We start from the raw sequence: 27,387 nt of genomic DNA on the forward strand, positions 1-27,387 counted from the left end.
TCAAGCTAAGAGGTCCTTTGTGGTGTGTGTAACAACAAGCCCTTTTGGGACTCACAGTCCCTCTGCCCGAGATGTGGGATTTCACTTCTGAACAAACACTCTCTCATTCTCTCTCTCTCTCACACACACACACACACACACACACACACACACACAAAATAGACTACACACACTCTAGAGAAAGAGCGAAAAAGAGAAAAGAGAATCCTGGCGTAGGTCTCTGAGGAGCTCCGAATAAAAGAGGTCTCTTTCCATCCCACAGCACAGGGCCCTTCACACAGGCTGCTCAGCGTGAGGAGAGTCACTACACTCACACACTCACTCAGCCCACCCGTTTTCTCATTTCCAAATCCGCCACAACGTTCTCTCACTGGCTCACTCGGGAGGAGGGGTGGTGTCATCTCGCAAAGGCCAGGATCTCAGACACACATAGGCACACACACACTTGTTCCTGGTAGGCCAACCAAATCAGCTACCCCCCCCCCCCCTCCACAACATTGTTTGCCAAAAAACATGAACCCCTTCCAAATCGTGCACCTCTATATTCAGTGTAGACCTGTTTTTGATTTATCTTATCTGTTGTAGGGGGATATACTTTCGGGAAATCAGATTTTGAGACATTCCAGCTTCCAAGCTGCAGTGAATGTAATTCGGGTAAGAACACATTAAGAAGAAGTATTTCTAAGTGAGGGGTCTAATTTCTAACATAAAAAACAGAGCCACTGACAAAAAGGGAAAGACTAAAAATTTGTGACTCAGTTGACATCTTTCTTAGGGTGTTGGGTGAAAATGAGGGTATAACATTTGGCAAGCAAACACAACCGCAACCCTCTGTAATGATATATTCCCTGTATGTTGTGCCACTCCAAAGATACTGAGTTTTTATTCCCTCCTGAAAAGTCCTCATTAAACTTCAATTCCAATCACGGACAGAAAGGTATGCCTATTAAATATGATTGACACATACAGTATTCACTTTTCGCAGGGGTCTTTGTTTTCATGTTTTGGTGAGTGTGGCTCATTTTCCCCGATTCCAGATCAGTTCTTCCCGTCATTAGAAATCAAAGTGCCATCATGACAGTAGGAACGTGGTTCAGAACAAGACCAGGGAAGTGACTAGGGCTGATAAAAAAATAAAAAATAAAAAAAAAACACTGTTCACTGCTGCTCACAAAACAAGCTTACAGCAAGGAGATGAAAATATGAAAAACGTACATACATTGAAAGTAATACAGGGGCCATGGCATCAAAAGCACACACAAACTGAAACGCATCATTCCATGGAAAGTTAAACTAAAAAAAGGATAAGATTGTGATGAGCTTTTAATGGGTTGACAGAAAGGACATAATGTTTACAGACAGGTCAACCCTGAGTGAATAGATAAAAGGTTAATTTCTGTGGTTACAAAAATAAATGATTAATACATACTTGGTTGAGGAGATATACTGATGCACTTCGAAAAGCAAGTTTGGATCTACTAGCAAAACTCAACCCCCTAAACCCCCCCCCCGTTCCCCTAAACTTCTCCCTTCCCCCAACACCTAATCTGAACAGGGTAGAATTTGTTAAGTTTTAATTAGATATACAGTTCACTGTGAGGTGACACTGATAGGTGTGCTTTGCAGTGATGAGTTTTGGATGGCGGGGTGTTATCAGGTTATTTCATCAACACATTCATGTGTCATAATGTCACAAATGTGTGCACTCTGGATGAGGACTTCATTCACACACACCAGATTAACGGTAAGGGCATTTTACTTAGTCCTCCATTTGCAGTTAGACTGACTTCACCAAAAACATCAATGCTCTCAAAAAAAAACTAAAGAAAAAAAAGAAAATAAATTAATGCCTGCATTTTAAAGGAACAGACTGTTAAAATCAGCATAATAAGCTCTGTTAGATATGATGTTAATTTAGATCCAATGTTGATAGAGGCTAAAATATAGCTATTTTCGAAAATATAAATAATTTTTCTTTTCTCTTCATAAGAAAAAAAAAACAAAGATTATATTAATAAAAAGATTGAACCAACCAAATCTGTGCAAAAGCTGAAGTTGTTTATACTAAGCCTTTCATGTAATGTTTACTTTCAAATGTGTGCAAAACTGTGTTAAGCTTTCAACTCTAAAATTCGTTCAAATTTCTCTTCAATCACAGCAATGACACGCCATTTGTGTGCATATGCAGAATTAAAAGCTCGGAGAATCAAAAATAACAACCTTCTCATGTTTACTCACAGTAGAATGTGAGTATCTGCACATCACTATTTGTTGCTCTGGGTTGGAGGGGCTGAACAGGGCAAAACAGACTTCAGGGATTTTTTTTCTCTTTTTTTACATTTTAAAGGTTCCATTTAGTCAGTATAAAACAAAACAACAAAAAATAGAATTTATTTTCTTTTTTGAATCTTTTTTTGTCCTTTTTGTGTTTCTTTGCTGTACTCCGACTGAGCGAGCTGCGCCTCAGTGATGGAAATGAGAAGAAAAAGTAGTTGTTGGCCGTATCGAAAGCTGTTTTGATGGTGGCACCGGGCATTCTTTGGAACAAGCAGGATGCAGAGGTGCACACTCTCATTCGTTTCTCCCCTCGCAGTGAAGCTGCTCTCCACCTGGGGGGTTTCTCTCATTTCAATTTCATTTGACGTTTTTCACTCTCTTCACTTCTCTCTCTCTCTCTCTTTCTTGTTCTCTCTTTCCAACGTATTTAATTTTTTTCTCCATTTCTTTTCTATTTTTTTTTTAGTAAAATTGTCCGGTTTGGGAAAGGCTGACAGCATGAGCGTCCACGTCTGTGCTGCTGCGCTGTCTGACATGCTCAGAGAGTCCATGGTGATTCCTATCTGCCCTTGTCTCTCTATCCCTCTTTCTCTCTCTATCCCTCTCTCTCTCTCTATCCTTCTCTCTCTCTCTATACTTCTCTCTCTCTCCCACCCCTCACACTACCATTATCTCCACTGCCAGAGCAGGACCAGCTGCAGTGCCAGTGACGTGAGGAGGACAGACGAGGCGGCCACACAGGACGTGGCGTGGCCAGAGGCGGCCTGACCATCGCTGCGGTCAGCGCTTACCACAGGGGCCTCGGTCCCGGTGAACTCGAACTCTGTGGTGCAGCCTTCCGTACAGCCGCTCCCGCTGCCCGAGCCACTGCCCTCGTCACCTGGGAGAGAACACAGGTGTGCACACACACACACAAACACACACAGAGGGATTGAGTACACATAGAAAACACACGTGTGCAAACATAAAACCATAGGCTCTGTCTTCAGATGATGTAGAAATTCACACCCAAAGAAGACCCACAACACCCACAGATACGTATACTCTCACTCCAAAACACACACACACACACACAATGTAAGTGAGTGAGAGCATGTGCAAACACACTTCTAGGCCGTCTGAAATGACAGCACACATACTCAAGGCTGAATCAAGGTGTAAATCCTTTCCTGTGCCACTAATTGTCCACAGAGAGATCTGTGACAGTAACCACTGATGTGGTGGTGGCTGACGCTAACCACTGTGCTCTCGGTTACAAGGTTAGGGCCAGCTCGGTTTGGCCAGGACGTCACAGTGTTAGTCCCCTTGCCTGAAGGCATCATTGTTGCTGAACTGGGCCACTGCAAGGCCTCTTAGACTGAAAGCCCTGGATCCTATTTCACGTGTACAACAGGGCTTGTGTATGCAAGTGCGTGTGAGAAACAGGAAGAAGGGGCGTTTTGGCACTCATCACGGATGATGAAATAAAGCGACTGAGACAGAGTGAGTTGTTTTGCAGGCTTACTTATTTGACAACATATGACAAAAAACAGAATGCTTCCCTGTTTGGCATGGCACTTCAGTTATGTTTGTGCTTGGAGGTCAGATAGTCTCTTCAATGAACATTTACAACAGCATGAAATGGGAACAATATTTGTTTTTACATGAAATACCACAAAACAAGCTCCATAGCATCATTCTCATGCTTTGTCTAATCATGAGAGGAGTGTTATCGCCTGTTATGTTTGGAGGGTTTTATTTATCTGTTTTTCTCTCTGTGTTTTCCTTCTGGGAGGCTTTGGGAAATTTGTAAACACATATTATTGGTTATATTTCATATTTAACTCATTTTCCAATAAAGCTGTCTGACACAAACCCAGCCTGAGGCCTGTGGTTGTCATTGAAATTGTTTCATTTCACAAACAGTTCATTGATTCTGGGTAAAATGAAACCCAAAGAAGTGAAACATTACTTTCATTATGTCTTGACTCTAGCTCTGCTGGAAAAGACACCTGCTTAGGATGAGACATGGTTGACATGTAAGGCTGTTGTTCAAACCCTCTGCATGACACATTGAGTAAATGCCACAAAAGACAATGTCAATATGAAATGGTCCAGTTGAGAACCATTGCTAAATTAAAGCCCTCTGTCTTTTTCGGACCTTGAAACACTCATACATGCCTTCATCACATCAAGGCTGGACTACTGTAACTCACTGTATGTAAGCCTCACTCACTCCACCCTCAATAGACTTCAAATAGTTCAAAATGCAGCTGCTATTAAGTGGGTCTAAGAAACGTAGCACATAACTCCTGAGTTGGCTCATCTGCACTGGCTACCTGTGGAGCACAGAATTGACTTTAAAATGCTAATTTTTGTTTTCAAAACCCTCAATGGCTTGACACCTCAATATCTATGTGACCTTTTCAACCCTTACTGTGCTCCACGATCGCTTAGGTCCTCTTCTCTCAATCTCGTCTGTGCCCCCAAAACAAAGAGTCACAGAGCTTTCACTGTTGTTGCCCCCCACCCCCCACCCCATCTACCACCTTATTGTGTTTTTATTGTTTTTATTTTTTGATGAAGGTTATTATTAATATTAATATTATTATTATGTTTTTGCTTTGTTTTTATATGTGAAGCACTTTGGGTCAATTATGTTGTGCTAAATGTGCTATATAAATAAAGTTGACTTGACTTGACTCATAATCCATTATGTCTATTTTATCTAGGTGCCAATGTGTTGTAGTGCGCACTCACTGGAATCTTGAAAGTAGATGTCGTTGCCGTTGTATGCGTTCCGTAACTTCGTGGTCATCATGCGGAGCGTCATGATCTGCTGGCGGATGAAGGTGTCAGGTCGAGTGATGTCCACCTCCACCTCGGGATTGTGCAGCTGATTTGTCAAACCGTCCTTCACTACTTCAGGGAAGTACCTGCAAAACAGCCCGTTAAAAATGTAAGAATCCTTTTGAAATGCAAAACGGTGTGGCATATAATATAATCAGAATGATGGAACATTTAGTCATTCTAATGACATTCCACTCACACTCAGTCTCAAAAGTCATTCACAGACTTCTTGTTCATTCAATATCCTTTACTGCCTTTGTCACATTTTCTATACATTTTCTACTGGTAATGTCCTCTTCACACTGTCTAAATTCATTACAACTGTCATTGTTACAATGCCTTCCTGTGCATACATTGTAAGCTTCTTTATGGCAATCTCATGTTGTTGAGTGCTGCATTTAGCCTAGTGTATGTTATGATCTGATACTAAAATATTATGTATCATATGCTTCCTTTATTGACTGGTGTAATAAGCAGTATGCCTTGCCAAACACACACACACACATGCACACACACACACAGACACACACACACACACCTCATTGCAATGGACATATAGGGGACACTTCAGAATTACACAATGCCAGTACCATCTTTGAGAAAGTGTCCACACAGAAAGTCATTAAGTCGTTTAAAAAGTGGCGAGCAGCATGAAGGTCCCTTTGAGCTGGAGAGTTCTGGAGTGGCCATAAAACTGGGCTGCATAATGAGAGGAGACAGCCCATTACGCTCCGTCCCCCGTTTCTACTTGTGTCGTCTCATTGCTGGGGCCATCGGGGGGGGTGAGGGACAAGGGCTTCCGTGTTTTCCCAACTCATCTCCTCTGCACGCTTGTTTACCTCCTCTGACTGTCACAGCTGGTAAATGTTTACGGAGAGATCACTGGCACGGAGGTGGGGTGGGGAGTTGGGGGGGGGGGGGGGGGGGGGGTTGCTGGGTTGAGGTCACGGGAGCAAGCTGGGGAGACCTTCGACTGAACCCACCTGAAAACGCTTCCACCAGCGTTAGTGCGCAATCCTGTAAGATTCCTTCACTACTGAGTACGGCATTGCGTGTCCTGGATTGGATCGAGTGCTTTGGGTGGCCTCTAAACTAATTCATTGCTCACTGACCTTAACACAAAATGTAGAGGACAATAACTCCATCCATATTTTATGTTTTAGAGAGTTCTTCATTTTTAATTGTCAGAAAAAAATGGATTGGCTTAAAGCAGTCCAGACATATTTTGTAGCACAGTGACATTTCAAGTAAGACTCAAAGCAGAGCGTCATGGGAACGTGAAAAAAGGGAGAGGAAAGGGGGCTTTCTCATGTGAAGAACCACCTCATCACAAGTAATAAGCACCTTTTATCGTTTCAAGACACCCACAGTGGCCCTATTAGTGGTTTCTGTGGCAGACTCCTGTCTATTGGGAAGAGGGGAGGGAACCAGTGAAGTAAAAAAGGATTTTTATGACACCATCTGGTAATGTTATCACTCAGGGATGGGAAGGCCAAAGCAGGGGGTGAGGCTGGTTGGCCTGCCAGGCTTTCCTGCCTGGTGTTTAAAGAATCCATGCAGATATCCAGGAGCAGAATGTCCGGTTCAGTTTTGGGAAGAGGGTGTGTTGAATATCAACTCCAGTTTTCCCTCCATAAAGATGACGTGTCAGCATGTGTGTTGATCGAGCAGATGAGCTGTCAGTTGGTTTCCTGCATGTAAATGCACTCATAGCTTGATCCTGCCTTGCAATGCTATACAACTATAAGCACTAATACATGTAAAGCTACTACACTAAACCAAAGAAATAGCTTTCATAATAAAACAGCAGTTGGCCATATCCCCATCTCACTGCACCCTTATTGCAGTATTCAAATTGTGTCTGTTATTCCCCACTTTGGAAGGACTTACTCAGGTGTGCCTGCAGGTGCATGGCCGTACGCACTGTGCGTACCATCAGGCTACTCAACAACGAGAGAGAATTTCCCCTGTGCGCGTGTATTCACACCAATTGGCTTACCATAACTTCCCAACTCTGCAGGTTCTGTAGGTGGGTGTGCGTACCACAGGATTCATTCCTGCAGGCGCCCCTGGACTTACTCATTTTGGAGGATTTGTCATTCTGCTCACAAACCACATTGAACATCCATAAATGATTATATACCTTGGTGGTGTGTAGTGTGTTCTGTTGATGGCAACATCGTACACACTGTTGAAATGAATCTCACACTTAAACAGCAGCATTTCTACCAAACCTGCATCATCGCCACATTTCTACCAGACATTTCCTGTTAGAAACCCATTGTCAGTTCAAAAACATCAGTTGGTGGAGCGAGCAAACCTACAATTTTTCAAGTTGTCAACGACAAATACAAAAGTCCAGATCATCACTCAATGTAATGCATCTTTTTGCTCAGTGTTGAGTGGCTGTCAAGCTCCTGTCAGCAGAGTCAAAACAACAAAAATATGCCAACAATGATTACACATCCAATTAAACCAGTAGATGCTCTCATCCAGCACTGTATGAAATAAAAGCCAAACGCTTCATAAGCTCTCCAAAAGATGATCTTAGACAACCTGGAATCACTTTAAAAGATACTTATAAAATCAATGAATTATAGATTGATAGTGTAGTAATATTTATGGTAAATGCCAAACTATTTCCTACACTTTGTAATGGCACATTTGTATGGGCTTTTTGTTATACAGTACCAGCTGCTGCCTTATATGGGACACGTGAATGAATATTGCTTCCCCTGGGATACCTTGGATGAAATTGCACCGCCATAACTGTATAAAACTCATACACCCATGTGAGGGGATTTAACCTTCTCACAACCCCCCATAGACACACATACACACACACACATGCACACGCACGCACACACATTTCTATTACATGCATGTCCCTGACAGTGAGATCCTCTCACTCTTGACACTTCCTGTCTGTGGAAGAGAGAGGATGACATCCTGATAGCCATCTTACCTGCCCTTGGTGTGACTGTTCCAGCACTGCTCTGAGTCAGAGCTCACTACCCTCCCTTCTGAGCAGATGCTGTTCGGCAAGCCAGACCAGAACCTCTTGGACTCTTTCAATTTCTCCTTGATATCCACCACCTGCACAAAGACCAATGGACAAAAAGCAGGTTTTAATTACACATAACATGTTTATTGTTTGGGGGGATTATAGAGAAGAATAGCCATTTGTGTTCTCCTGGACCAGCACAAAATCATTGGCATAGTACTGGACTGCATCTTAACTTTCCTAAATTCTTGGAAGACTTTTAATCACATCCTGCTGAAGTTAATTTGAGAAGAACGGCTTCGCTTGCCCTAGATCACTGACATTATGGTGGCTCAGATAATAGCCAACTGATACACGGGGCCAGCGTTGTGAATCACAAGTGAAGATAAGTTGAGCTTGTTTGTGTTGGTGGCAAAAGAAGGAGGTGGAGGGGGGATAAAATCAATTCCCGGCTGCAATCCATTCAGTTGAATTGGAGGCACTGTGGTCTTTTTGTCCAGAATCTCCAAGGCCAGACAGGTAGAAAGTAAATTGATTTACAGGGATTATTTCAGGTCTTACCAGTGGACAAAGGTTTTGAGATATTGGAGACTACTTTGTAAAAGCTCCAGAATAATTACAGACTGGAAAAAGTCCTTGGATTGGTTCAGTCTCATGTAGGCCAATGTAGTGTTCGAGCCTCGATCACTTGATTTGGTCAACTATACTTCATTAGACTTTTTGTATGTTCAGACATAACTGCACAGTGCTTAATCTCAAAGCCACAGCTTCCTTTAAATATATTTCCCTGATGTCTACCTCACTTTCAACAAAGCTGACAAGTCAAGATGCCGCAACTACAAAAATAGATAGAAAGAAACACTCTTTGGTGTTGGATGCAATTCTGACTGTTTATTTGGTGTTATCCAGATGCCATCAGTAACACTCAGACAGATGTTTTTCACAGATGCCCCCACATAAATCTGTGCATGTGCAAAGAACAACTCAAAATCCTGGAGATGAGCTGTGGTTACGTGGTGGTTGAGGAAAGCTATTTTAGGGCATTTTCTGAAGATCTCTAACCTTGAACATAAAACCAGTGAGACTTAACCACTTAGGGCAGGACGTAAGTAGGTAAGGTAAATGGATAGTGCATGTCCAGCACAACGGCCACTCAAAGTGCTTCACATAAAGACAAGGACGAAGACAGCATCAACTATCAACAAAAAGGTAGACAGGTAACCTTAGCGACAAGTCTTCCACAGACAAGGCACTAGTCTTCAAGTGCCAAGTAATCTCTCTGGTCGTACTGTACGGTGAAGGCCAGCTTTGGCATCTTCAGCCCAGACCTCAGGAAGGTAGTGATGGATCCCACAGAGCCCAATGGACACTAAGATAGCCTGAACACTGCAGACTGTATCAGCCAACTAGCGACAGGCTTATATCATTAACCTTAAGCCAAAAACATCCTGAAAATAATGTTTCTATGTAGAGAAAAAGTTGAACTTAAATGACAAAACACTATAAAATAAAGATGCCAGAAGAAGCAGTGTGACTTGCCTGTGCACCTGTATCCTTGCAACGGTTTATATTATTGTACTTTTCTGATGAACACAATACAGGATTTTTGAATTCATTTTGATAGAGTATTTGGATATTGCTTGACATTGTATGTCTTAATGCCCAAGAATATATCAAAACTGTGTCAATATATACATGATGATAAATTCAAAACAACATTTGCATTAATGCATAAAAATCACACATATCCATTGATTCTTTGGTAGTATTTCTAGGAGTGAGATTCCCAAGGATGCTGGGTGTGAATTATTGATTGTGTTTATGCTCTGTGCCTCACTTCACAAGATGAACTGATTGATGTTTATCAGTCAGCAATGAAGTGTTCCCCCCCTCTCCCGGAATTCTGATCTGCTACACAGAAGATGAGACACAAGATTAGAAGTTGCCTGTGGTCTAGCCTCGACACGAGACACTGTACACGACAGCTCAGTTAAACATTTGCAAATTACATCACTTCGTCGTACTCTGAGATCACAGCGTTGATGTGCTTCGTGATTTGGTTCTTTACATGTTCTAAGCCGCTGACAGATGTGTCGAGTGCATAGGTGATGAGTGGCACCTGAGGCCTATGACAGGATCTGCTCATGCATGTTGGTGTCACCTAGGGGGATTCAGAGGTGCTTTGGGGAAGTGCCTGCTGCGACAGGCAGAGCTCTGCTGGATACTCTGTCACCTCGCCTGATGTGTCAATCTAAACGCCACGGAGCACTTTCCTTAATGCGAACACTGCACAGACAGCCACATCAACCTCAGGATGACAAGCTCTTTAATTGGTGGGTAATTGCAAACACAATCCTTCACCCACATGGTAAATGTGGTATATATGTAACATACTGTATTTGTATGAATAATAGACCTCTCTGAAAGTATAGGGTGTGAGCATCCACTCCACGCTGTTCATAGATGCTGCCATATTGGTAGCTGGTGCCATGACATGTTTCTGAAGGAATAGGTCTGGTCGAAGACTGACAGTTGTGGCCAGAGACTCCACTCCTCTGGGAAGTGAATGTGACGGGGTCGTGTCAACGTCTCCATTAGACAGATTCATCATATCTTTCATTTATTCCCTCTCCATGCACCCCCCCCCCCCCCCCCCCCCCCCCCAACACCGCCTCAGGAGTCCTCCTCATCCCTCTCTGTGACTGATGGGGGCTGTCTCATCACAGAAGACCAGCAGAGAGAGGATGTGGAGGAGGAGAGACACTCTGGAGATGGTGCCTATATGTGTGCATCCAACACAGGTAAAAGAGTGAAGATGCAGATAAAGATCTTAATGAGAATGTGTGTGAGTGTGTGTGTGTTGGAGTGTATGTGAATGACTCTATGTGTGTGTGTGTGTGTGTGTGTGTGTGTGTGTGTGTGTGTTTGAGAGAGAGTGAGACAGAGGACAGTGGAGGAAGGGGAGGAAAGACAATGAAATCAAAGAAGATGGGGAAGAAGGAACAGAAACAGGGAGAAAGGAAGGAACAACAGACAAAGACTGACAGACAGAATAAATGGTGAAACTGCCATTGAACTTTCAATCCTCTGATGACCAAAACAAAGCAAAGACTCAACTGGCCATTCGGCTGTCCGGGCCTTCTCCTGTTTCATAGTTTCATTACCACATGGACCTGGCAGTAAATAATCCTGCCTTTGATACAAGTGAGCGGGACGGAGACTGTGGAACAGGAACAGCAGGGCATTCTGGGATGGCGCACGCCCTCACACCGGCACAGTGATCATTAGCACACAACCCCGCTATGAGCTAGGTTAACAGGCAAGATGGCTGCCCACCAGAGGCTCATCTTTCAGCGCCAGCCCAAGGCCCCCAGCAGAGTCTAGCCGTCGCCATTACTCACTCTCCCCTTACTTACAATAAAGCTTCAAAATGAATTCTCCCTCCCCTTCCCACCCTCACCACAACTGCCTTCAGTTGACTTAACACTGAACCTATTTCTGCCTTGCCCCTACTGGCGTGACTAATTTTCACTTATTCGCTCTGCATTTAATGGTGTCAATTGGCAGCTGCTCTTGGCAATGCCGCAACACAATAGGCACGTGTCGTCAAGGCTGACAGGGACACGTAGTCTGTCTTCCACCTCCTGTGAAGTGCACCATGCCTAACAACACCAACAACTGGCGTAACAGGGATTTTTAAGTTGACGACGAGCTATGGCTGTGAGGGCTTGATTTAGCTGTGTGGGTCGCCCCCAATTTCAACAGAAGAAGAAGAAAGCAGGTGGTAATATTAGCATCATACAACATAAAGTGGCTCCTTTAGGTGTTCATGTATTGTCGAAAAGCACAAAGCTGTCTGCCTCAAGGTTAGCACTCGCAGTTAGGTTGTGTGCCAGCGGTCGTTGGTGTCTTAAAACTGGTTCACCAGACAAAGTGGTCTATTTTCATCCCTGTTTTATGGATTGGATGGAAATGAGGTACAGTAGTGCAGTCACTAGTCTTTCACTCAATCACACACTTCACAGCCACTTGAGTTGGTCCAGAGGAGGTAGATTCATTAGGATTCTGAGGAGCCATCATTTAAACATTGAAGTGTATGAAGCACACTGGAAGATATCAGAGGAGGTCTTTGCAAGGAAATGGACAATACAAAATTATACTTCTTGAAGCCAAATCTCCAATCAGACACATACAAGCATGCACAGACGCACGCACATACACACACACACACACACACACACACACTTACACATTATGTGAATATACACACAAATACAGTATATCCGCACATTCTCTCTCTCTCTCTATCACACACACTCACTAACACACAGAGAGTATGCAACATAGGTTACACACACATAAATACAGATACATAAGACAAGCCTTGTTTATTCTAAAAGGGACCATCTTCTTGGATGGGATCCATTTTCTGGACTAGGGATTGGTAGCGGTGGCAGAGGCGGAGGAGTCGGTGGCGGTGGTGTTGGATTACTGGAGCTGATGATGTTGTTTTTGCTAAATACCCCCAGGAGATGGCCATGTGACACTAATGCAATAGGAAACCCCGCAGTGCTTTCACAATGTGGGGACTGGGGGGCACAAACCATTCACGGTAAACTAAATGCATTCAGCTCAGCTCCGGTTTCAAGAAGATGTGCATGGGCCAAGGAGGGCTGCTGGTGTGCTTTTAAATGACATCCACAGGATAAAAATGAACGTCATCCGCTTGTTTAAGGTTGTGATGAAATGGGGAGAGAGATCAGAGGGTTAAGGGAGGTATGCTAATCTACATCCAACTATGATGTCAACTATGTCTGATCACTGTTCACAATGAATGGCATTTTAAAACAGGCTGTGAAAACATAATAGGCTTTCAATGATTTCTAATGAATATGCTGAGCTAGTGGTGCAATGACAAACCTCAGAGTAAACAACTCATTACAGTATGAAGGGGTAGACATGCTTCACCATTCATGCCCATTCTGTGCCAATTAGTCACAGATATATTAATACAAGGGCCCGCCACTGAATCTATTGTATCTTTTTTTGTTGTTTGCTTTTGCTCAGAATCTACGACAGTGCCAAGGTTTCCACTTAAGCAGAATGCTCTCTAAACCCCCCGCCACCCCCCCCCCCACTGCTCTCCAGTGTGTTACATGCCCCGGGTGACTACCCTCTTGGAAGCCATGTCAAATGGCTTCTTGAATCACTGGAGTACTAAGGCGGTCCATGCTCTCACTGTTGCACATTAAGCGTACCCTGCGCTCCCACAAGCATCCGCGCCGGACGCCTCCTGACGCCTCCGCCAAGGTCCTGGCTCAAGTGCCCTCGCCCCAGCTGCACATCAAAAGGTTGGCGCTGCAATGGCGGCTTTTGGACTTGCAACCCCTCGGTCGCTTGCCGACTTGCAACCCCTCGGTTCGCTTCTGTACAGTTGGAGGCCTGTCTGCTACCCCCATCTCCCCCCCTTACACACACACGCGCACACACACACCCACGCACGCACGCACGCACGCACGCACGCACGCACGCACGCACCCATCCCTCCTAGCTCCAAATGTCCTCCAACACCTCTATTACAGTGCAAAAGGAGCCAGGCCCTCCTTAAGATGAGCTCCTCCTTGTTTTAAAGCAGAGTGACCTCTCATTAGCCGTGTTTGTTCTCTCCCTCGGCCCCTTCGCCTGCCCACAGGACTAGCGGGAGCGTGCTAATGCACTTGTTTCATGCTGGCGCAGATAAGGAGCATGGACAGCAGCAGAGTGGATTCGACTAATTGGGCCGGGGATTACGCAGCATGATATTACACTGTTTGTGCTTCGCCGTGTGAACATGTCCCTTGGTATTTCCATTTTTTTATTCTCCTCTTCATCTTTTCTTATAAGGAATTTTTCAAATGAGAAACATGCTTTTTTTTTCTGGTGTATTGGAACACCATGTAATGTGTAATAAATGAATGTCACAGCCATGCAACTCGGAGAGATCTACTGCACATGCAGAAGCACGGTGGACACGGCAGCTTTCACACAGGTCTGACTGACCCATGTCAGTATCCTCTGCCACTCCGCAGAACGCTTCCTAAATCACAGTTGGAGGATAAATAATTTACAAGTGGATTATATATAGCATGTCTTCTGGCCGCCCTGGGGGGGGGGGGGGGGGGGGGGGGTGGTGATGGCAAAGAAAACGATGCCTCGGCACGTTTTTATGAAGATCATGCATTTCACAGACAGACCACGCACAGACAAGATGCTTCTCGGGTTGCAGAGGTGGCCTCCGGTTCCTCGGCAATGACTGTGTGTGTGTGTGTGTGTGTGTGTGTGTGTGTGTGTGTGTGTGTGTGTGTGTGTGTGTCTGTAATGGTGGTGGTGCAGGTGGAACGGACGTGACTGAGACACACCGCCTCCCCTCTCACACAGCCATCCTCACCTCACCCCCCCCAACTCCTTTCCTGCCACCTCTCCTCCCTCCGGCCCCATGGCAACTCCTGGACTTTTTATGGCCCCACGCTCGGCAGGCCCCGTCCCTTGCCAAGGTCTGAAAGGTGATCCCAACAGGATGTGAGAGAGAGAGAGAGAGAGAGAGAGAGAGAGAGAGAGAGAGAGAGAAAGAAAGAGAGGAACACAGCGATTGCTTCCTTTTTAGTGCCTGTCACCAGGGGCTAGCACAAATTGCCACAAACCGTTTAATGACACCGGCTTTCATGTCTCAGCCCGACAGCGCAGCCGTCAAGACCCTGGCTCTGTGTGTGTGTGTGTGTGTGTGTGTGTGTGTGTGTGTGTGTGTGTATGCATGTGTGTGTGTGTGTGTGTGTGTGTGTGTGTGTGTGTGTGCGTGCATGTGTGTGTGTGTGTGTGTGTGTGCGTGTGTGTGTGTGTGTGTGTGTGTGTGTGTGTGTGTGTGTGTGTGCATGTGTGTGCGTGTGTGTGTGTGTGTGTATGCATGTGTGTGTGTGTGTGTGTGTGTGTGTGTGCATGTGTGTGTGTGGTGTGGGGTCAGGGAGGAAGATGACTAAGGCCCTGGGGAGAAGGTTAAGCGTGGGCAGAGACTCCCCTCCCGTCCTGTCCCTGGAGTTCCAACTGAAGTTAAAATCCGGGCTGGATTACGGTAACCTTGGTAATACCTGAGATTTAACACATCCATCAAGCAAACCGCAGTGAAAACCAAGGGTACTTGCCACTTAGGGAATCACAGTCATGTACCCCCACCACACTGCCTTTTGCAGAGAGAGAAACAACATAACATTAAAAATAAAATAAAAAATCGATTAGTTTTTATTTTGTTAGTCACACCATCTCTGGGATTCATTACTGTTTGCGTATGTTTGCTTTTTTCTTAGGTAAGAGGGAATTTTATGAGTGCTTGAGAATAAGATAAGAGAAAAATACCTCTGTCTTCATCCACTTAAAGCGATCATATTTCAATAAGTACAGTAGATAATAAAGTGGCAGAGCAAAAATGGACCCCAAAAAATGTCTGTTTGCTGTAGATTTATATGACATAGACATTGTATTTTAAACACTGTGATTTAGCGTGGAGAGAACTGTAAAACTCCATACTTTGGAGACTGTGATGTGCATGAACTCACGCAAGACAGACACACCTTGCCGGGAATTCAGTTTAGAGATCACACATTCACAACACGGTACAACACCTGCCTTGTCTTGTGCTAAGGGGGTGTTACATACGCTAATAACACAATCTGCCACGCACATCTAACATCAGTCATTCTACAAAAGCAAAAGTTCTAGCTCTTTGTATTGGAATTAACATACTTTCCCAGTAACGACAGAGAGTCTTTTGCTGTTAGGCTGTACTAGGCTAATACGCTTAGATGCCAGACACAAAGCCAGTGTACTGTAGATGGAGAGATGGCTAAAGAAAGCAAGCCTACATGTCTGGATACTGGAGGTTTGGAACCTCATGTGGAATCTTGATTGATTGTACACACTGTACATATCTGTCTACTGTATACGGTTCATACTGAATATCAATATGTATTCTGTTTTTTTATAATATTACTGTTAATACACTGCATATATATATATATATATTACTTGTACTACTATTATAATGTTACTGCTACTACACTGCACATATCTGTACATGTTGTTCATACATTGTTCATACAGCATATCCATATCTATTCTGCTCTTATGGCTACTGCTAATACATTGCACATATTTATATTTAATTTATATTACTCTAAACAATACCACTTTCTTAACTGTATACTACTGTCTACACTGCACTATACAGTATGTTTTATACTGTTTATAATGCACCACCTGTCTATACTATGTATATCACATTGCACTTTTCTGCTTTTTTTGCACTTCTGGTTAGACACAAACTGCATTTTGTTGTCTCTGTACTTGTATTCTGCACAATGACAATGAAGTCGAAGGCCATGGGGATCAGATATTTAATGTTGTAGCTTTAAAAGAAAACATCTTAATATTTCAAATGCAAATGCATGGTTTATTCAGAGGTTAAAGGCTATTTAGCACTATGGATTTTGTTCTTGCTAGTTGGGCGATGACAGTGTTATAACTCTATTGAACATGATGAGTACTGACAGGGCAAGTTATGTTCACATGATATTATCACCATTGTCACTATTGGTGAGCTTAAGGACAATGTAACATAATTGTTTTGCAATGACATAATAAAGGTATTTCCTAGGGATTCTACAGTATAAAGGTTCGGGAATGAGGTTACTCCAAGAAAACACCCAAGTGAAATTTTATCACATAAAATATCACTGGAATCAATGCGAGGAAAATCAATTTAGGTTGTGTACAGCAAAACAGCCCAACTTGTATCAACACTGGCACTAGCAATTATTTCAAAGAAGAATAAAAAAGCCTTGTTTTCTCTTTTCATTTTTATCGATTCCATCAAGAAGGAATGCCAGCAGCTCTGCAGTATTTCAAGTGAATTATTATATCACACCACCGATTAACTCATGAAATCATGACTCTAACTTCATCAGGTCAGGACATCCATCAGAGGCCAAATCCTGTAGTGCACCTGTAGAATAACGTCTGCTGAGGACTCTTAATGCACTTTTTTTTCTCACAGTGGTACTAGGTGGACATGATGCTCACTGGCCGCAGTATGATTTCTACAGAGACGGAGACTCCTGTGAGGCCAGCCATGTAGAGACTGTTGGCTACTCTTTCACAGCTTCAACTTATTTATTATTCATGTGGCAAAAAAAAGAGAAGGAGGCGAAGGGCAAGAACAAAAAAAAAGAAGGGGAAAAAAAGAATAGAAAATCACAAACGGAGAGAACAGAAGGGTCAGGCCTAGAGTAACGGAGCCCATTAAGTCCCAGGATGTCACTGCGGCGTCCAGAACAACAAGATTTTTCCACCCCACTGCTGCTGGAGCTCCATATGCCCAGAGGACTCGGCCTGGACTCGCACGCTCAATACACCGGCCCGCTATTCACAGCTGCCAGAATACCAACGCCGCACTCAGCCCCACTTCTTTTTTTACATCCGATACATCTTCCCCCAAATCAGCTTTAACAGTGAGAAATTTCATGGTACATATTTCTCTACATTTCACCTTTTATATGGCGTAGGTCTTTAAATACAGTGACAGAGCTGGAACTGAAAATAAACTCCAATAGCAAAACAATTCAGCACTGGTACACTTGAATGCACAGCGTGGTGTGTCTGTGTGTGTGTGTGTGTGTGTGTGTGTGTGTGTGTGTGTTGTGTGTGTGTGCGTGCACGGTGTGTGTGACAGGGAGAGACCAAGAGAGTCAGAGCTAAATGAAAGGCTAACAGTGACAGTACTAATATTCCCTTTGTGAATTCTTTATTGGGGAGCATATGCCCATTCAGCAGGCTGTGTTCTTTTCCTGGGTAAGCACAGATGGGGAATTTTATACCTGGGTGCCCTGTCCTTTAGCCTGCTGGAGGTCACCCAGTGGGAGAACAATGGGAGCCATGGAGGGGAAAACTCCAATAAAGAACTTTTTAATATTTCTCGCTTACATGAACAAAATGTAATTTCTGTAGATACATCTTCTAGAGAGATTATAACAGGGTCTACAAAGTTTTTTTACAGATTTTTTTTTTTTTTTTAAGATTTCTATCATCCTGACATTGTGAGTTTATTTACTTTATTTACACAAGCAAAACAATGTCAGCTCAGCTCGCTAATCATTCTAATTAAATTGTTCATTTAGAAACAAAAAGATTATTAGTCATAGCTTAACTCTACATAATGCAAGTGCAATGTATCATTCCTTACAGTGATCAAATCACTACAATATAATTTATTAGTCATGTTGAGGCAATAATTCTCTTCACAGCTTTCAGTGATACATTTTTTTACATGTTCCTTAACACTGACCTAAAATCAGCGTTGTTAGGCTAAAATAGGTGTAAAATAGGTGTCTGTATATTTCTCATTACAAATATGTTTCACTACTACATTATGACCTTAATGGGTGGTGGGACTTTTAGACCTATTCGCAAAACTGGCAAGCAAACTTGTCCACTTGTGTGTTCCTGCCAAACTGTAAATTTTACTCCAGAATAAATGTTAACACTCCCAAAAATTTCAACACCACCTCGCTGAACATGAGCACCTGGCTGAAGGCTCTTTTTGTCTAGTGAATAGAATGGCTACTTAGTCCAAACCATGCCAGACTACCAAGGAACTGGCCAATGAAAACCTCACACAACACAACACTGTTTCGGTGCACAGCCAGGTCTGTCACAAGACAGTCTGGTCACTTGAAACGCTCAGGAACCTTCAGCCCAACGGTAAAAAGTGGTTCTTACAGTCCGGTTAAAAGAAGCCAGTGTGCAACTCTGTGATGTGTGTTTTGCATTCCTGGCTTTTGCCCTTTGATCGGCTCCTAAATTAAGTAAGGTTAGGTCAACGTTAAATCTGGCGGCAAGGCTCATACATCATGTCGGAAAAAATGTCTACGAGTCATGGTGGTTATCTACAGCACGCATACCGCAGTATAACAAAACAAACCATATGTATGTGTTGTTAGGGTTACACCCTGTCTGTTTCCATGACAGCACTTTTGCCAGCTGCACCAGACAGTTTTTTTCTTTCTGTGCTTGTCTCCTAACATGTAAAGAATGGAGAGAAATTATATTTCAGACCTGAAACATACCCTCTTAGCGGATATTAGTCCCATAAAGCTTTCTTACAGAATTTCAACAAGTATTTGATGGCTTCAATATTAATTCAGATGCCAGGTGTAAGGCTTAGAAAGAGCAGAAATTTGAGGTGAAAAAATATTTATATATATTTGCTTCCCCCCCACCATATTTTTGGGAACCTGGTCAAATGGTTTTAACTATCATACTGTTACCATCTCTGAAATATCTGTCTTTTATTAAGCCCATAGAAACAGACTATGTGTTACAGTAAATCAAAAACCTAAAATAAAAACCTGAATCTTGAATACAGCCCTCTTCACAAAACAGCAGTGCCTTCTGCCAAAAAGACATGAAAGAGAAATAGAAATACACATAAAAGGTGTCACATTCAGCTTTTAAGGAGATGTTCCTATTGTATGTCAAAGCCTCGGTGTCATTTATGAGCTCAACGTGCTAATCTAGCACAGATTTAACACCGCACCAGAGAGTCGTAAAAAGGCCGCTTGGAAAAGTGATCCAATCAAGAGTGCTTTGGCCCCAGCCGTTTATTACCACGACGGGCTTCTGCCGGTTGGACTTGCCAAAGCACAATTAACGGCATTCAGAGTATTGAAAAGTAAATCTTTTTTTGACTCTACCCGCAGCAATCAGCTGGTGTGGAGGTTGCCGAGTGTTGTTTTATTTAACCAGAGTGGGACCGCTGGGAGAGATTTTCCACGCTGGAAGATTGAAGGTGCCGTACGGAGATAATTCAGTTCAAGGAGGGAGCAGGCGGACGCATGAAACAATGGTGTAAATCCTGCAAGGGTGAATATCCAGACCATGAAATCACACGGATGACTGCATTTGATGTGCGCGGCCTGCATGGAGAGGGTGACGTACTACAGACTTGGCAAGCTATTTCGGAGGTGCAAGTTCCATAAAACTATGCTAATTTCACACATACGTCAGGAGGTGCGTATGTTTGCAGAGATGGTCATAAGTAAAAAAAATGTGATGAAAAACAAATATTCTAGGCACTAACTGTAACTAACACAAAGAGAAAGCAAGCAAACATGTATTTGGTTTCTTTGCATAGGTACAGTATGCTTAAAATACTCCAGACAATGAGGAAAACTCTTATGTCTATATCAAATTTCAGAATTTCCAAATGACACATGAAAGCTGCCTGGCTCTGGTATGAGAAAGTCTTCACATGCCATACCTCATTTCATCTCCACTATATCCATCCCTTTACTTTTAATGTCTACTGATCCCTATGAGCAAGACTGACAAGCTAGCGTTTGCTTTGGACCAAACACACAACTGGGGAAAAAAAAAAGCTGAGGAAAGACTCCTAACTTCCATTGGCTTTCATGGTGCCCTTTTACCAAGGGGTGAGCTGGGAGTTCAAGAAAGGGATATGGGTCGATCTGCAAACACAGAAAGAGAAAGAGAGAGAGTGTGTGTGTATGTGGGTGTGGATGTGTGTGTGTGTGTGTGTGTGGGGGGGGGGGGGGGGGGGGGGGGGGCATGGCACCACAGGGTTTGTTGGCAGGGATTAATGAATGGATCTGCTGGCACAGGACATGCCCAGAATGGTAAGAGGAGGGAGAAGCGCACTGGCTGCTGAGGTGCTGCAGATATGATAATGAGGAGAGGGTGGAGGGGACGTCAGCCACATTAGAATGCAATGCAAACTGCACACTCTCAGTCTCTCTCTACTTCTCTCTCATTCTTCCTCTCTCTCTCTCCAAGTGACAATCTGTGAATGTCTGTGAGGCAAAGTTTAATTATCCTCAAGCTCCCACACTTTAAATGTGTTAATAGCTATGACTCTTGACCTTTGGGCAAACTTAGGAAACATGTTGTCAGGTGAAGGTGATACAACATTTCCAAATTTGCACTGAAAAGTAAACTAAGTGGAAAAGAAACACCTCACGGAAGCTCATCTCACGGAAGGCACTTTACCAACTAAACAACAACAAAAGCACAACAACCACAAAAAAACTACTAAGTATTGCTGTAGTTCCAACACTAACACTGAGTAATTATTCCCGCATTAGGGGCAAATTGGGTGAAAGTATGCGGTGGGCAACACATTACAGCGTTAGTGAAAAAGAGCTCTGGCAGAGGTAAGTACTTGTCTTCTCTTCGCCCCTTACAGCCACACGTAATTGTGGCCTATGGAGGGAAAGTGAAAAATGGAGGAGGTTTCTAAATGTACCAGCCCATTAAGCTGTAACTTAAGCCATCTGATGAAATGAGGAGTTTTTAAAGAGACTGGGCTCTGTTACTGGGGCTGGTCACAGTTGGCTGCATCAAGAGCCAGTGCCGTGGAAATGGAGAACGTGGGGTGGGTGGGGTTGGGGTAGGTGGTGGTGGTGGGGGGGTACGTTTTCTAAGCAGTGTTTTTCTGCCAACCACATCCTTATTTTTCACAGTACTTAGTGCAGGAACGCACAGCCTCTGACCGTAAACTGTCACCATAGGCCGTTATGTGGTCGGCGACCATCAACACTGTTTATAAAAAGAGTGGATGCGGATGTGAGCCGGAATGGTGAATGACCATTTTTGCTTTCACAGACGTGCTGGCATGTTATTGTGTTCAATTGAAGAAGTTGACTTCAAAAAACTGTCATCATAAAACTGTCATCAGAAAAATAAGGGAGTGGATTTTCTTCTCTGCTCTGAGAGAGAGAGAGAGAGAGAGAGGGGTAAGCTGATTTCTGCAGCATACAGTAAAATAGCATTGGCAAGCAATATAGGGAGCATAAGTGATGGTTCTGCATTGCAGGCAAAATATTTTCTTTGTGGGGGTTTGCATTTAAAGGTATTTCCTCCAAGTTGATTCTATATTAAACTGTAATTAGGAACCTTAAGGATCATTGCTACCATTTTATGACTAAAAAGCCATTACTATATTTTATCATTGGTTTGTGGCCAACAGAGGTTCAAACAATGGAACAAAACCATTTCATTTTATGATTTTGAGGGAATAAGTTAAATTGAAGGCCAAATAGCCTTAAAATCTGGCACACTGAAAGTCATAAAACATTTTCATTATTTTGGAAGGAAATTCCACTTTGGCATATATGGCCAAAAATGCTACTCTGGCCGACAATCTGGGAATGGGAGTCTAGGTTTTGAATATTACCAGGCTCCAGTTATCTTGAGAACATAAAATGCTGGTATGCCATTATAACAGCCAGAATTACTTATCTGAAATTGTCAGAAACCTAAAACATCTCAATCAGCATCCTGGGACTAGTCCATGCCTGGCAAAGAGTCACAAGATGTCACAAGCAGACAATAGTTTGACAAGCAAGATTACAGTGAGGTTTTGCACACAGAGATGCTCAGAAAATGGACCAGTTTAAAACTCCTGCCTCATTAAAAAGCGACCACAAAGAGCCTCTGTCTGGGCTTAAATGTAATTTCCTTCAGGCAAAATGAGAAAAAGCAGGAGCACACCTACACCAGCATGGGGGGGTATCTAGGCAGATTATGCAGGGTAATATAAAAAATGACCTCCCATCTACAGCCTTTGTGAAGATCTGAAGCACCGTCACAGCCTTTCAGTTATGAATATTCAACCAAATTTGGTTTAGAAAATACTGGTATATGCTGAACCATAATACTTTCAGAAGTTTTGTTCTTGTTCTTCAAACAAAGTATAATACAATATGACAGGATATGAGCAAATAGTTGAGGACAACACATACAATCCAAGCATTTCTACCTGTACTGTGTCTTTTCAAAATGGATGTTACAACATGCATGAGACATGGTTGGCAAGGCCAGACTGTGTACTTAAAAAAAACAAAAGACACCAACCATCCTCTCCCCCGGCAAAACATTCAGTCTCTGACGCAAAAAAGAGGTCCTGGTCTGAGGAGAATCCACTTGAACCATGTTAAGGCTGCAGGGAGGCCGTGAAGACAGAAAGCCCTGGCCAAGGCCTGAATGCCATCCGAACAACACCCACAGTGAGCTCCCACAGAGAGATGCCCACACCGAGACGACAACAAACAACGAGCCGAGTGGAATCACACAGAAGCTCCCACACAGGCCATTAGCTGTGCTTATTGGAGGCTTCCATGGCCAATTTTAAGGACGCATTTATCTGTCAGAGTCCTAGCATTACGCCCAAGAGCGAGTGTGGGAAGGGATTATGAGATGCTCATTAAAATTTGATACAGCTTGATTCAGGACACAGAAGCTCAGGCAGATGAGCCCGTAGCATTATCTAGGAATGAAATTCATAGCACATTCATACACATCATGTTAAAAGGAAGTTTAGCGTTTAGTGTGTGGGACCGAGGCAAACTTTGCACAAAGCTTCACACAAATATTTACATCAACCATGGCCACTGTATAAATACTGTATACTAGACAGCTAGACACATAGCAAGAATCAAGTGAAATACAAATATATTTCCAAGAATATTGTGTTATTGTGGCAACTAAAAGGCTTGTTATATATTTTTTGTTATACAGTATGTTATATTTTTTAATATATGTATACATGTTGTATATAGAGTGAAAATCTAAGTTGTTAGTAACATTCTGCAGTTTTGTGGCCTGTGTCAAATAATACACTCTTGTGCTAAATTTGAAAATGTTGAAAAATGTATACATAAGCAACCATATGAGCTAGACTATAGTCCTACAGTACTTACCATTTATTAACAAAGGTTTGGAAAATGTAGGATTAACTTGAGGCCAAAATACTACTTGTACAGCGTCAACATTTATACCAGTACAGGAGTGAAACCTACCATGATAATATGTTAAATATGTCCGCAAGCATCAGTTATTGGGGTCCAAGCAGAGTGTGTGAACTCCTCAAGTAGCTAAAGGCTGAATGATTTGACTGCTTCGCCAGTCACATGGTGGGAAAGAAACAACTTCGACAAACATCATGTGACGTCCTGCTTGTGTGCAGCTACATCCATAACTATCAGTTGTACTTTGTAAAATCCCTGCGATGGTGTCAGTATTTATTTATCTGCTGTACGCATCATAAATACTTAAATTAAATTAACTTGTGTTACAAAGTACATGTTGGATACAGTATAGCTGAGGTATATCTACTGTGAATGACAGCATTGGCTCTTATGTGCTTTGGGTCTTTGCTTGGGAAGTTGGCTGGTGACTGAAGTGGATCCTTTAGGACCAGAGTCCATTAGCCGGGCATGTGAAGACCTCACCAGGCCCTGGGTGGGAACGGAATCCACAGCCTAGAGTGGATCTCTCTCCCGAGGACTCCGACACTGACAAGCAGAATCAGCCTCAACGCGTACTGTACGCCTGGGCTCTCCACTTTACGAGACCCCGGTGAGTGTTGCAATAAGTCAACATGAGAAATGTGCATTAGAAATGGGGTTTGGGTCATGCCAAAGGAATGAATAATGTCGGTCTGAGAATATTGAGTTAGTAATGGGAATAATTTGTTGACATACATGACTTAAAGACATTTTGACTCGTAGACTTGGATGTGTTTCACATTAAACGTTCAAGCAGATGAAACATCGTGCTTTTGCTCGGAACTCTGGAAAACACTCCAGCTCACTCAAGAGGGATGCTCAAGACAGTTCCATCAGACTGGGCCCACATGCATAGAAATGTATCCAACATAAAGAAACAATCACACTGGGAAAGTATTGCTTCAATTCTTTCTCATGAAAAGGAAAAAAAAGCTGACTGAGAGATCAGTTCCCTTCACTTTAATCATCGGACTGTGAAGTTCGGGCGCGTTCCATTTTTCATCTCCCTCCCTCTTCCCTTGTTCATAATCTGATTGTTTCCTTAGAGCACTAATGAGGAGGTGACCTTTCTGACCCCAACTAACACCTTCATAGACAATCCAACGCACCAGACATTAGAATTCAAATCTACACGGAGCAATGAAGGGAGGTGGGAAATACAGAGAGGACAAGGAGAGGGAGAGGGAGAGATAGAAAGAAAAAAGGAAGTGAGACAGGGAAGAAAGAGAGACAGAGTAAGACTGAAAGTCAGACAGAGTGGGAAGAGAGAGAGAGAGAGAGAGAGAGAGAGAGAGAGCAAGAACAAGAGCAAAACAGAGGGGGGAAGATAAAGTGAGAGAGCAAGAGAGAAGACAGGGAGGAGAAGAGAGAGAGGGGGGGAGAAGAAGAGGAGAGAATGGTTGGGGCTTGAATTCACAAGACAAATGACTAAGGTAAAGGAAGAGGAGGATTGGAAGGCTTACGCTTTGTTGCATTGTCCTCCAGACAATCCTCTGGGAAGCGGCAGCAAAACAGAGAAAAGAGGGATTTCATTGAAAAGGTAGATGAGAGGAGAGTAGAGACAGAGAGAGAGAGAGAGAGAGAGAGAGAGAGAGAGGCAGCTTGCCTTGGGGTGAACATGATCTCCATGCACCAGAGCGAATAGCAGCAGCCACTATTACATTTCATCTCATAAAGACAGCATGGCAGGTATGTTCAATCTCTTCCCACCTTTCCCCACACGCACCACAGAAATAGAAAACGGAGTCATTTTCATATTATTTTCAACCCCCATCCACCCCCCTCCTCCCCCCAACATTTGATTTGGTGCCATTCATTTCTCTTCCCAACAATTGCACCAGTTTCATCCCCTGTCTGCAAAGCCTCATCTTTCTAGTCAATTAGAATTTGGTTTCAAGCAAAGGTATTATCGACCCGCAGATATGCATAGTCAATTATTTTGGGGGGGAAACACTAAATATGAAATATGAGCATGGTTTCTTTTTTTCTTTTATACTCTGAGGAAAGATTGTCACTTTGCCTCTGTGACAACCTCTCTCATCACGCAATTAATAATTCAGTGCGGTTTCATTTTGATGAATAATTTCAGGGTAGATGAATACTTTCTCCCTGAGTCTATTTCAGGAAATGAAGTATCTGTCTGGGGAAAAATACTGTACAGGCAACCGGAAGAGCCCAACAAGCTCTGTGGTTCAACGTACTCTCTGCCTCTGAAGTTGGAAGGCGCAAACGCTAACTAGCTTTGAACATGTGGGGGTGAGAATGCTAGCAGTGTGTGGACAGCGACGGTAAAGGCGACGCTAACGGATGGATGGCATGGCCCAGATAACAGCTGGCACTGAAACAGATCCGGCCCTGACCTGGCTCAGCTGAGAACCTGGTCCATCCCATAATCAATGCCAGAGTTTGATTCGTTGAAAAGTGTGTGTTCTCTGTGTGTGTCGCTGCCTGCAATTTGTGGCTTGGGAAAGATGTAGCTAGTGCACACCATATCAGCCAGCAGCTGACTAATTAAAGGACTATCATTTGTGTACAACAAAGCCTATCATTTTCTCTATTAGCTTCCCTTCAATAACAATAATAACAATGATAATAATAATACCCTACCTTTATCTGGCACTGCTCTACAACCTAAACCACATGGAAGTATTTAAAATATAAAATAGTGCCTCCAGGATTTTGCACATCAGTCAGCAGGTAATCCCACTTGGAGTGCAGCCCTGACCCGCCCAAAACACTACAGTCAGCTGCAGTGTGGGACTCACTTTAAGAGCCCTCATTTGAATGATGGGCAGAGTGCAAAGGTCAAAGTCTGAAGTCTAACTAAAGACCATTTAATAAGCTGGCAGAATCTAGTTGCTAATTTAATACCACACACACTGGTGGGTCAGCTAAGCTTAATGCCCTCACACAACATGATTGACAGTGCTCTCACACAATAGCTTAGTTCATACACAAAACACTTTGCCCTCCTTTTAATTAGGACCCTTAGTCTTAGCTTGTAACGCTCTGACCCAGGATTGTGTAAAAACAACAACAACAACAACAACATGTAACTAAGAGCCTTTTATTTAATCAGTATTAGAATGTACTGACAGTCTCACGTGATTAAGCAATTTGCAACAAACAAAATGTGCATCTATTTTAAAATCTCTACTGTAGCATAAGTAGTAGAGTGAGGCAAATGGAGGTAGGGTATATATTTGGAAACTAATAGAGAAAATTATAGACCTTATTGTTCACAAATTACATCCATGTAATTAGTCTGGTTGGTGTGCTCTAGATTGTGAGTAGCATCCAAGCAATGTAATGCTACAAACAAGTTCACTGCCACATGGTCATGATTATGTGTGCACTTACTGTGTGAGAGTGAGAGATATTTTTTTATAA

The 27,387-nt window shown here is 43.1% G+C and overlaps 1 protein-coding gene across 2 annotated transcripts in view; it reads right to left on the reverse strand.

The window, feature by feature from the left end:
• Positions 1-1,521: 1,521 nt before the first annotated feature.
• Positions 1,522-27,387, reverse strand: part of gpc6a (glypican 6a) — a 122,829-nt gene continuing 96,963 nt past the window's right edge. Inside the window, exons 7-10 of one of the 2 annotated variants that reach the window (XM_042081313.1) lie at positions 25,461-25,490; positions 8,072-8,202; positions 5,017-5,192; positions 1,522-3,157 (exon numbers count right to left, since the gene is read on the reverse strand). In XM_042081313.1, coding sequence (XP_041937247.1) covers positions 2,946-3,157; positions 5,017-5,192; positions 8,072-8,202; positions 25,461-25,490 — 549 coding nt within the window. In that variant the 3' untranslated portion in view covers positions 1,522-2,945. The remainder of the gene's footprint in view (positions 3,158-5,016; positions 5,193-8,071; positions 8,203-25,460; positions 25,491-27,387) is intronic. The other variant, XM_042081315.1, reaches the window with a different exon arrangement.

This window comes from Alosa sapidissima, chromosome 23 (genome assembly GCF_018492685.1).
Source record: "Alosa sapidissima isolate fAloSap1 chromosome 23, fAloSap1.pri, whole genome shotgun sequence".
In the NCBI taxonomy this organism is placed as follows: domain Eukaryota; kingdom Metazoa; phylum Chordata; class Actinopteri; order Clupeiformes; family Clupeidae; genus Alosa; species Alosa sapidissima.